Source organism: Ceratosolen solmsi, unplaced genomic scaffold (genome assembly GCF_000503995.2).
Source record: "Ceratosolen solmsi marchali unplaced genomic scaffold, CerSol_1.0 scaffold19, whole genome shotgun sequence".
Classification (NCBI taxonomy): domain Eukaryota; kingdom Metazoa; phylum Arthropoda; class Insecta; order Hymenoptera; family Agaonidae; genus Ceratosolen; species Ceratosolen solmsi.
This window is the reverse complement of record NW_011948443.1, coordinates 747,873-759,813: the sequence shown is the minus strand read 5'-3', so window position 1 is coordinate 759,813 and position 11,941 is coordinate 747,873. Positions and strand designations below refer to the sequence as shown.

At 23.9% G+C, this 11,941-nt stretch overlaps 3 protein-coding genes across 3 annotated transcripts in view; 1 reads left to right on the top strand and 2 right to left on the bottom strand.

The window, feature by feature from the left end:
- Positions 1 to 63: 63 nt before the first annotated feature.
- Positions 64 to 1,192, bottom strand: LOC105365885 (10 kDa heat shock protein, mitochondrial). Its single transcript, XM_011504153.1, has 3 exons — positions 1,066 to 1,192; positions 342 to 509; positions 64 to 263 (listed from the first exon to the last, which is right to left on the bottom strand). Exons 1-3 carry the CDS (start codon positions 1,066 to 1,068, stop codon positions 120 to 122), a joined length of 315 nt encoding a protein of 104 aa, XP_011502455.1. The 5' UTR covers positions 1,069 to 1,192; the 3' UTR covers positions 64 to 119.
- A 1,091-nt stretch (positions 1,193 to 2,283) lies between these two features.
- Positions 2,284 to 5,032, top strand: LOC105365884 (Heat shock protein 60A). The gene is made up of 5 exons (XM_011504151.1): positions 2,284 to 2,315; positions 2,823 to 3,240; positions 3,314 to 3,900; positions 3,984 to 4,287; positions 4,571 to 5,032. Exons 2-5 carry the CDS (start codon positions 2,823 to 2,825, stop codon positions 4,978 to 4,980), a joined length of 1,719 nt encoding a protein of 572 aa, XP_011502453.1. The 5' UTR covers positions 2,284 to 2,315; the 3' UTR covers positions 4,981 to 5,032.
- A 1,441-nt stretch (positions 5,033 to 6,473) lies between these two features.
- The window catches only part of LOC105365965 (rho GTPase-activating protein gacZ), a 10,564-nt gene continuing 5,096 nt past the window's right edge, over positions 6,474 to 11,941 (bottom strand). The window contains exons 6-11 of the mRNA XM_011504263.1: positions 11,684 to 11,863; positions 11,069 to 11,395; positions 10,854 to 11,010; positions 10,667 to 10,782; positions 9,486 to 9,998; positions 6,474 to 6,986 (exon numbers count right to left, since the gene is read on the bottom strand). Coding sequence (XP_011502565.1) covers positions 6,804 to 6,986; positions 9,486 to 9,998; positions 10,667 to 10,782; positions 10,854 to 11,010; positions 11,069 to 11,395; positions 11,684 to 11,863 — 1,476 coding nt within the window. The 3' untranslated portion in view covers positions 6,474 to 6,803. The remainder of the gene's footprint in view (positions 6,987 to 9,485; positions 9,999 to 10,666; positions 10,783 to 10,853; positions 11,011 to 11,068; positions 11,396 to 11,683; positions 11,864 to 11,941) is intronic.

Sequence of the window (11,941 nt, the reverse complement as noted above, 5' to 3'; positions counted from 1 at the left end):
TACTAGTAAACTTTAAAAAAAGCAATTCAAATAACGAGTGTTTATAAAGAAAAGTAAGACAGATTTTTCATCAAACATTCATTTCATAATTATAAAAATTAACCTATAAATCAAACATTTCAAGATTCTAATTTTGCCAAAATATCAGATTCACGAAATAAGTGAAATTCTTTGTTATCTTCAAGTTCCACTTTGGTTCCACCATATTCTGGTAGCAACACTACATCACCAACTTTAATACTTGGTGGAATATGGTCTCCTTTCTAAAAAAAAAGAAATATATTTATGTGTTTACAGATCACATTTATAATTTTTTTTAATGAGAAAATTAACGTATATACATCATTCCTTGATCCAGGTCCAATTGCTATCACAGTTCCCCTTAGAACTTTACCTTGTGCCTTTTCAGGAATAACAATACCACCCTTGGTTTTAGTAATAGCCTCTGCTCGTTGAACCAAAACTCTGTCAAACAGAGGAATCAGTTTTTTAGCAACAGCAATAGCAGCCTAAAATATACAATAAGTATTTCTTTTATTAGTTTATATTAATATTCTTATTATTTTATACATTCAAATAATAGTTTGATTAACAATTTTAATTTCCATGCCAGAATCTGTTAATAAAATTTGAATTGGTTAATTGATGAAGTAGATTTTATATCTTTACTTTAGTAAAAAATTGTATAGGTTAGTAAAATAAAATTGAAATAATACGAACTATTTTTTACAATAAATTGTATTAATATTAAATACAAATTTTGAAAAGGTATATCTGTTATGCAGAAATCTGTATTTTTTATTCACATGACCTATTAAAGCTTAAAAATCAGCACTTATCAAATATGGAGTATTAATATACATATTTAATAGTTAAATTTCTTTTCACGAAAAAAACCTAGAATTGATTATCTATTGGTTTTTGAAATTAGTGTATTACTTATAATTTTACTAATTTGTTATTGTTACACGAACACTGTTATAAAATTTACTTATTTTTCATTCAAACAAATAAAAAAGAATATTTAATAGATAAAAATTTTAATTTAAGATAATTTAAACTTACCATTATGTTTATTCTTTGTAAAAGATTGTAAATATATAAAATACAAAGTAGTAAGAGCCTCGTGTTATAAATACACGGAAACACAGTACTCCACCGGCGTTCAACTTCTTTCTGTCTGAATAGATTCTACATTAAGATGGCATGCTGTCTATCTATCTTTTTCTTACTTCCCCACCCTTTGTCGCGTAGATTCGTAGTATCGTAATCTTTCTTTCTCGAATATTCTATGAAGACTGCTATTGCTATAAGGTCGATTAAAGTGTGCATATAACTTTGAGCTTTTACCAATTCAAATAAATGAAATTTATGACAAATGTACAATTATATTATTAATTTTTAGAAACATAAATCTACTAACTAACGAAACGTTTTATACAAATAGATATATTGAAAATATTTAGAAAATTTTATATTTGCCATTCTATATCTTTATTTTTAAATATTCTCGTAATTTCGACAGTCTTACAAAAATTACGTGGAAAATGTGTTATTACGTTCGATGATTACATAAAAAAGATAAAAATGAATATGTTTGTATGAAATAAGATATCTTATTGAAAAACATGTTTTTAAAAGAAAAAAACGTCGGCTACTGGATAAATTTGTTTTTAAAACGATTTTATTATGTACAAATATAGCTAAGTCTAAAGAAAAATTATAAGATTTTGATATTTATTACATAAAAATTATTTAATGTTTAATTTTGTCTTTAAATCGAGAAATTGAATTTTGGAAAATATTTTAAATATACAAAACTAATATTTATAATTTAATTAAAGGAATTATTGTTATATAATGCATTTAATAGTAAGTTCTAGAAGATGTCTTAATAGTAGATAGTTAATAGAATACAGATACTTAATAGAAAATAGTTTATTTCTACAGAAAAATAGTGAAATCGTATTTAGAAGTAATGAATAGTTAATAAAATAAAGGAATGCAATGCAATTTTTTTTCTTTTAAAGGTTAAGTTTCTAGACCTTTCGAAAAGTAAAAATAAAAATTCACAGCATGGTTATAAAGCAGAGGGTCAAAGAATGAATATTAGACCCCACGTGACTATACTTCTCCTTTTTCTACTACGTAGTCTCAGTTCGTCGATTAAATTTGAGCATAGCTCTTCATTCCGTTGGCACATCTCACCGTGGTCGTTTAGATTAAATTTGTTTAGATTTAAATAGTATTAAGAATTTCTTGGGTTTCTTTTTATTCTATCAAAGTACTGTCAAACTCAAAAATTTAAAGTCAAGGTAATATTATAATGTTTTAAGTCTTCTTTTTAACCATTATTAAATTTTAGAAATGATTTTTTTTGTTTCATTGCTTGGATCACTTGTTTTTCACCCTCACCCATTCTAAAAATTAACATTCAAATTATTATCGTTTACTTTTTTGTTTAAAAAATAAACTTATTAAATAAATTTTTGTATCAAAATAAAAAATTTCGAAGCATAAATACCGATTGAAAAATTAAATAATCGGTACTGAATATTATCGCCATGTGCTTGATTTACATAACCATATTTACCGGTATAATCAAATTTGCTAAGTATATTGGCTATCATTCATATTTTCTAAGAATTTATTCAGCTTTCTATATTATTACATTACTTTTTATTCATTATAAAGTGTTTATTATATATACTCAACTATTTTTTATATTGTAAATAAGAAATGTAAATTTAATATGAATGTATATTAACTATTATCTTTTATTATTTTTACTTATTTTAATAAATTTGGTTTGATCACTGCAGATGTTCAGACTACCAACATTACTTCGCAGTGTTGCTTTGAGACAAATACACTTACAAGTTTGTAGTTATGCTAAAGATGTTCGTTTTGGAGCAGAAGTGCGGGCACTTATGTTACAAGGGGTAGATGTCTTGGCTGATGCTGTGGCAGTCACTATGGGTCCTAAGGGACGTAATGTTATCTTAGAACAAAGTTGGGGAAGTCCTAAAATTACAAAAGATGGTGTAACTGTAGCAAAAGGTGTTGAATTAAAGGATAAATTTCAAAATATTGGAGCAAAATTAGTACAAGATGTTGCTAATAATACAAATGAAGAAGCAGGAGATGGAACTACTACAGCAACTGTTTTGGCCAGGGCTATTGCTAAAGAAGGTTTTGAAAAGATCAGTAAAGGAGCTAACCCTGTTGAAATAAGACGAGGTAAATATTTATATATTATTTATATTGATTAAAATATTCAATAAATTCAATTAAAGTGCATTAATTTATTTAGGTGTAATGATGGCAGTTGATAAAGTTAAAGAAGAACTTAAATATCTCAGCAAACCTGTTACAACTCCAGAAGAAATTGCACAGGTTGCAACAATTTCTGCAAATGGTGACACTGCTATTGGTAGCTTAATTTCAGATGCTATGAAAAGGGTTGGAAAAGAAGGTGTTATTACTGTTAAAGATGGTAAAACTTTAAATGATGAATTGGAAGTTATCGAAGGAATGAAATTTGATCGTGGTTATATTTCTCCTTACTTTATTAATTCTTCTAAGGGAGCTAAAGTAGAATTTCAAGATGCTCTAATTTTATTTAGTGAGAAAAAAATTTCTTCTGTTCAAAGCATCATTCCTTCTTTGGAACTTGCAAATTCTCAACGTAAGCCTCTTGTCATTATTGCTGAAGATATTGACGGTGAAGCACTTTCGACTTTAGTTGTTAACCGTTTAAAGATTGGTTTACAAGTAGTGGCTGTTAAAGCTCCTGGTTTTGGAGATAATAGAAAAGCTACTTTACAAGATATGGCAATTGCTACTGGAGGTATTGTTTTTGGAGATGATGCTAATTTAATAAAAATAGAAGATGTTCAGGTATATTTAATTTATTAAAATAGAAAATAAGTTATGTAGTTATTAAAAGAACTGTACATAAAGTGCTATTACTTTGCTTCTAGCTTAGTGATTTGGGTCAGGTGGGCGAAGTACTTATTACAAAAGATGACACACTCCTTTTGAAGGGTAAAGGAAAGAAATCTGATATTGACAGAAGAGCTAATCAACTAAGAGATCAAATTGAAGATACAACTTCTGATTATGAAAAAGAAAAACTACAGGAACGCTTGGCTAGACTTGCTTCTGGAGTAGCTGTTTTAAGAGTAGGAGGAAGTAGTGAAGTAGAAGTCAATGAAAAGAAAGATCGTGTCCATGATGCATTGAATGCAACACGTGCTGCTGTTGAAGAAGGAATAGTTCCTGGAGGTAAGAATTAAAGTTTTTATAACAAAATTAGTATTAATTCTGAATTTTGGAAAATTATAAAACTAAGTGCTATATATTGATGAATATTAACAAAAATTTATTAATACATTATACTTAATTATAAAAATTATGACTTTGAAAGGTTTTAAATGTTTTAAAAAGTTTAAAGTATTAAACATATTATGCAATTTTAATTTAATTTCAAATTAAACTATAAAAATATGTTTTAAAGTAATAATGCCATAAAAATATAATGCACATATTAAATAACATTAACTACTAGGTGGGACTGCTCTATTAAGGTGTGCACCATCATTGAAGACATTAAATCCCATAAATGAAGATCAAAAAACTGGTATTGATATTGTGGCTAATGCTTTACGAATGCCTTGTCTACAGATTGCTCAAAATGCTGGAGTTGATGGTAGTGTCGTTGTTGCCAAAGTGTCAGAGGGACAACTTGGTTATGATGCCATGAATAATGAATATGTTAACATGATTGATAAAGGCATAATAGATCCTACAAAAGTTGTACGTACAGCTTTAACTGATGCAGCTGGAGTTGCATCACTTTTAACTACTGCTGAGGCAGTAGTAACAGAATTACCCAAAGATGACCCACCGATACCAGGAAGTGGCATGGGTGGCATGGGTGGAATGGGAGGTATGGGAGGTATGGGAGGCATGATGTAAAACTAAAATGTGCTGCCTTTAAAGACTGAAACAAACAATAAGAATATTTAAATATGAAAAAATAGGTAACAAGTATTCATCTATTTTTGTGAATACATGTTTTAAATGATCAATTTCAATATTTCACTGCTTTTTTAGTCACTTTGGTTTTTAATAAATATGCAAATTATTTGTTGACTAATAATGAAATATATGAACTAAACATTCAAATAAATAGGATGATTGATTAAATAATACTTATATTTCCAATAGCATACTATTTAATAAGTTAGTATTGTAATAGTTTGATAGCAACAATTATTAAGTTTCAGTATATAATGTGAAAAAATAAATTACCTTGTATATATATTCACATATATGTATATATATATATATGTGTGTGTGTATCTGTGTAATTCATTTTCTTTTATACTATTCGACACAAACGTTTATATTTCTTTTATGATTTCTACAAAAAATATAGGTAAATGTATAATGCGTTTATTGTTAATATAAACAAAAACAAAGAAAAATTATAAAAGTAAACAAAATACATATTGTATGAATATTAATACGATTTAAATATATTAAAACTTTTTCATCCATAAATTTTATGATTTCATTTATTATATAAACGAAATACAAATTGGGAATGTTCAGTCAATTTATAAAACAATGTTATTTCTTCCTATAAATTTTTTATATTTATATTTCAGTTATGCAATATAAAAATATCTTTAACATAGTATAAAACTATAAATATCTTTACTTACAAGCTCTTAAGCAGTAAAGAAAAAATTTCCTACAATACAAAATTATAAAAATATGTGTTAGAAATGTTACTTTTATAAGTAAATGAAGAATTTGCATTTTTAATTTATATAACAATAATTAAATTAATGAAGGTCATAAATTTTTTTTTAAATAATTATAATGACTGTGTATGATAAATTGAAATTATTATATACTTACGAATAGGAAATAAAAATATTTATGTAATTTAGGTATTAAAAACTATTTGAAAATAAATTGATTAATATCTAATACTGGAACAAAATCAATAACTTATAATTGAATAACTACATTTTAATATGATTTAGTGTAATTATTATATTAAAATTTTTTAAATGTTTTTCCTTTTTCTCACTTCTAGTAGTTGAAAATTAAAAAAATTTTCTAATAAAATGTCCATTGAAATTTAATTATAATAATAAGATTTTCAATAATGCAAATAAATATTTAATAACAGTATTCATATTGTCGAGAAATCTATATCTACTGGTTATTTAATAAAAACATTGTAAAAGTAAATAAATTTAAAGTTTACTTACATTTAAAGAAGCCATAACGGACATTTCAATTTTAAATTAATTTATATTTATTAGGTCACTTTAAAGTAAAATGATAAATTAGTAAAGAAATGTACACTGTCTTACAATATTTCACATACATTGTATTAATTGTATGAAGTTAATTGAATCGTATAAAGTATATAGAAATTACACATATCAAAATTAACCAGTTTTTACAATGGCTTTGAAGCCTTTATTATTATACAAGTGATTACATAATGCTGATGCTACTATTCCTGCTACTGATGAAAATGATGTGTGTACTCATGTAATACATTCATAAATGTTTTTTGTCTTGTATACTTTCTCTTTAACGAAAAAATTATTAGTGTCTTTCCCGACACGTATTTAAAATAACAATAGCAATATTTTTAATGTACAAATATATTTAAACATATGTTAAGGAAATTATATTTATCCTCAATCCAAATAATTACACACTTTGTTCATTAACCATCCACGAGTAATGTTTTTTTTTCGATTGAAACTTTTTTAATCCATTGTAGAATTTTTCAAAAGTAACGCCGATGACTTAATGGTTGTTGTTTGCGGTATCAGCTGAACTTTAATCAATGACAGGTCGAGCATTTTTCGTTGATACTTTTTGTGAAAGACCATGGCAGCGGATTGAGTTTTAAAGACGATGATCGCGTTACCCTCGCCCATTTGAATACTCTACAACACGAATAATATTAACTCTGTAACTCTTAATCATTTATTAATAACGAAATACTAAAAAAATAACATACTACATATGAGTAAATAAATAAATATATTTGCAAAAAATACATTCATGCATGTACATAAAGATTTTGGTTATACACTAAATACAAATAAAAGTTAATAATTTTAGTTTTAAAAGGCAAATATAATAATAAAATATTGCATGCTTTACACTAATAAATTTTCTTAATTATTAAAGAATTGAATATTATCCTCAATGTACACTCTTATAAAATGCATTATGAGCATATTTAATATAAAATAAATATTATTTATTCAAAATGAAATTTTTTAATGTTTTTACATTTCATAAAATAAGTTAATTTATTTTGATAAATATGAAGTGTTTACAACAGCTGTTACATTGAATAAAGCTTAATATTAATACTAAGTCATCATAACAATCATTATCTTATTAATAAAAATAAAGCGTAAAGTTTCTAATATAAAACAGTAAATTTACATATTACTTCGGTATATATATATTCCCATTATTACCAACTATTAATACAATATATTATATAAATAATAAAATTAAAAGTTGAAAAGATAATTGATATTTTTAATGGATATATATATAATTCTGAAATGTAATAAGATTGTATTTTACTATACAAAACACATTAAATAGATAACATAAAATAAAATTTTTATTATATCAAACACGATAAAAATCATTCAAACATGCAAACTTTTTTTATTAAATATGTAATATACATGTATTTTGAAGAAAATTTTATAAAAATTAAAAAATCCAATTTTTATTATTGATTATTTATCGAATTTAAATAAGGATTAATACGTATTCATTTTCCTTATTTATATTACATCTTAAAATTAATTGCGCATTGAAATATGTAACTAAAATATAAATATAAAAACATTGTTACGAACAATAGATATATTACGTAGACCAAATAAAAAATATTTTATTCATTTAATTTAAATAAAGTATTATAATTTGTCTAAAAACCGTAAGCAAAGCAATGAAAAAATTTCTTCGGTTCTTACATTTTAAATCAAGTAGTACGATTAAAGGATAATTAGATCGATCATAAAAAACAAAGTAGCGACGAGATTGTATGTCTTCATAAGTAAATTATAAAATCTTTGGCATCAAATCGAAGAAAGTATGTAAACAATTTAAAAACAGAATTTGTACAATAAGTTGTATTTATTAAATTATTGTTTAATTTCTTATCATTATTCAAACTTCGAAGAATTTAATATTCAATACATAGTAATTTATTATATTTAATAAATTGAAAATTAATGTTATTAAATCAAATAATTTAAATTTAATATTTGATTCAAAATTCTATTTAATGTTTCCATTTTCTTAAATACTTATATTTAATTGAAGTAATTTTATACAAATATATAAATTTTGTAAATAAGGTGAGTTGTGAAACAATTAATTTAATATAAATAAATGTATACTACATCTAGTGCTTTTAAGTACTTGAAAGTAATAATTTAACTTTTTTACAAAGAATATAAAAGCCTAAAGTACAATTTCAAAATTTTCAATTTTTATATAAATTCTGGTAATGGTTTTTTTTAATTATTAGAAAATTGATTTTATTAATTAAAAAGTACTCATGCAAAAAAAATATTTCTTTTGACCAATAAACTATCGATTTGTAATACATTCAATTTAAATATAAAGTACCGGGGGGGGGGGCAGGTATGAGGTTTACCAATAACATTTTTGTTAACATCTGTTTTTTTTAATACAAAAGATCACTTCTTCATTTAAAGTAACTAAATAGAACATTTATTACATTCTAACATTTTATTGAACATTTTTTTTTATAAAATAAATGTATTATATAAAATGTAATTATAAGATTCTAATATTTGAATTTATTACAATTTTTTTAATAAATTTAAATAAAATTTTAAATAAAATATTTTTTTAATTGTACAAAAATATTTAAACAAAATTTAATTAAATATTCATATTCTTTTTTATAAAAATTATTTATAAAGATGAGTTTATAAAAGTCTTTAGAAATGCTTTTATTAATATTTCAAATAGTATTACACAAAATAAATAAATAATTTTATTTATAATTTAATAGTTATTTCACTTTTTTGTGTATAACAATTTTAAAATGAAAATACTCTAATTAACTGTAAATAAATGTTATTAAAAGTAATTCATAAATAATATATAACTAAATGTTGAAAAAAAAGAAATTTCAAAGTTGATTAAAATTAAAGATTAATATATTAAGTTTAATTTCTTAAAAATTAATTTATTTATAAAAATTAATGAATTAATTTATCCCTTCAATAGGTTCAAGCAAAATGTTGTGAAAAGTTGAAAAATTATTTTTTCATTTCTATTTCCAAAAAGCAGCAACATGAATAAGCTATTTTAAGCAAAGCAAAAAAAGATCAATGCTACAACTATTAAAAAGGAAGTAATTGCGTATAGATAGTCACCTCAATACTGCCGATCCCTTGACACATTCGACGTATTTGTGTTTCAGTTGTACTTGCAGCCAAATTATCCACTTGCACAACATTAGACTTAATAATTTTTTTGGTTTCCTGGACAGGTTGCTTATGCACTACGATTCTTTGGCGTTGCTGCTGCTGTTTCTGATCCTGTATGGTAATTTGTTGTTTTTTCTGAATATTTCCAACACCATGAACGACTATTCTCTGTGAATTTGTAAGTAATTGCCTTATCTGTCCCAACTGTCGATTAGCGTTGACGGTTTGATTCATTGAGGTTTTTTGAGAATTTTGAGTAATATTTTTTTGAAGCAGAGTCTTGTGAGTATTTTTTACCTTGTTCATAACTATTCGTGTCAGTAACTCACTTTTACCACCATCGTCGTCATCGTCGTCGTCGTTGTCGTCATTGTCATCATCGTCGTCATCGTCATTGTTAAGGACTTTTGCCTGTTTAATTTGTACAGTACGAATTACTCGGGCACCTTGTGTTTTTTCCTAAAACAAAGGAGGAACATTTTATCATAAAAATATAAATTAATTTTACAAAAACAATTTAATTATATTAATATAACAAATTGAAATTTTATTTTTATATATTATTTATTTAGCTTAATATTATTACTACCTAGTATTTTCCAACATTGATGTTTAGATTTATAATTGTTAAATTATGTAAGTAAAAAATTAAATATATACTATAATTAACTAAACTATTATTCTTAACTGTAACATGCTACATTAATTTTAATGAATGAAGATTTAAGTATTACACACTATTAATTAAATTTTTAATCTGTTTGTTGATTGAATATAAAAGTACAAATCAAATGTCAGTGAAAATGTTATAACTCCAAAAATAAATAGTTAAAATAAGAACTTATTTTAAATATCTATTCTTATTATATCTCTCTTCATTTCATTAATTTATATAAATTTATATTATTTAATATACTATTGATTTTCATTATATATTTATATAAAAACATAAGTGATACAAGAAAATACTAACTGTATAAGATTTACTAAATGCTAATAAATTGAGTTCAATTATATGAAAATTTTAATTAAGATATTATTTTCATATTATAAGAATATAATGTGTAAATCTAATTATATTACACTATTATCTAAATTAAATAAAGAAGAGATACTTTTTACTATACCTCTGTAGACTGCATACTCATTAATTTACTTAGGCTTCTACCAACTGCATGATTAATCTTTCCTTTGGTATTTTCTTTTGTGATTGATGTAATTGCTGTTTCTTGTTTAATATTTTCTGTAATAAAAACACTTTCAATAAAATATTACAAAAAAACCTTATTACTATTTAATAAAAATGTTAGCAACCTGTTCTAGTTAAGTCAGTAGATAATTGTGTACTTTGCTTTTCCATAGCAGCTAATTTTCTTCTATTCTCCTTTTCTCGTAGAATTTTTTCTCTTAAACGTTTTTGTTCTTCCATCTTCTTTCTATATTCTTTCATTTCTGGGTCCATTTCATCTTCCTAAAATAATTTATTAATTTATATGTATATATATATATATATATATATTAATAATTACCTTCTTTACAGTTTTCTCAGACATCTTTTCAAGATTTTGAGTATGTTTTATATTTGAACGTAATCTCTTTGGACTATTTTCTCTTGTGTTTTTGTTTATAACCTCATCCGATAACCTTTTTTGTGTTGCTCTATTTACTTCTTTTCCAAGGAGAATAAATGATTTATTATTTTCAATTTTTTGAGAACTAACTTTTGTTAAATTATGATCAAGAATTTCATTACGATAACAACTGTTATTAGGTAAAGAATTATAGTTTTTTTGATCACTTCTTGATCTGGGTGACAAGTCCTTATCTCTGTGTATATCACGAGAACTTCTATGCTCCTGTTTCAAAATTAAATACAAATGAAATATGAATGATACATAATAAAATATCTCTTTATATAAATAAATATAATAATAAAATTCTTTTCTTGTAGGTAAAAGAAAATTTTCTGTGAATCAGAAAGAATTGCATATTAACACTTATTCAAAAATATAAATATTTTGATTTTTTTCTATTGTATATATCTTAGTTACTTATCTTTATATTATTTAAAAATATATAATTTATATTTTGTATTTTCTTAATAAATAAATATACCTATTTTATTAACAAATTAACAAATTTACCTCTGAATGACCATCTCTATGAGACCACTGACTTTCAGATTTATATTTATTATCATAGTTATTATAACTGCTACTTTTACAATAATTATTATCTGGAGTGTATGATCTATGAGAATTTGTATTTAATAATCTTTGTGATTTACTTTCTTGCCATACATCAGAAAAATATGAATATGGATCCTAAAATAAAATATAAACATTTTTTAAAAATATAAATATACTTACTATAAAATAAATTAAAATAAAATAATTACATCA

Excerpts from the sequence above, each read along its gene's own strand:
- LOC105365885 (XM_011504153.1), bottom strand. Across the intron at positions 264-341 it reads GACCTGGATCAAGGAATGAT|AAAGGAGACCATATTCCACC; the intron begins GTATATACGTTA and ends CTTTTTTTTTAG.
- LOC105365884 (XM_011504151.1), top strand. The coding sequence starts at position 2,823 with ATGTTCAGACTACCAACATTACTTCGCAGTGTTGCTTTGAGACAAATA. Across the intron at positions 3,901-3,983 it reads TAAAAATAGAAGATGTTCAG|CTTAGTGATTTGGGTCAGGT; the intron begins GTATATTTAATT and ends CTTTGCTTCTAG. Across the intron at positions 4,288-4,570 it reads AGAAGGAATAGTTCCTGGAG|GTGGGACTGCTCTATTAAGG; the intron begins GTAAGAATTAAA and ends ATTAACTACTAG.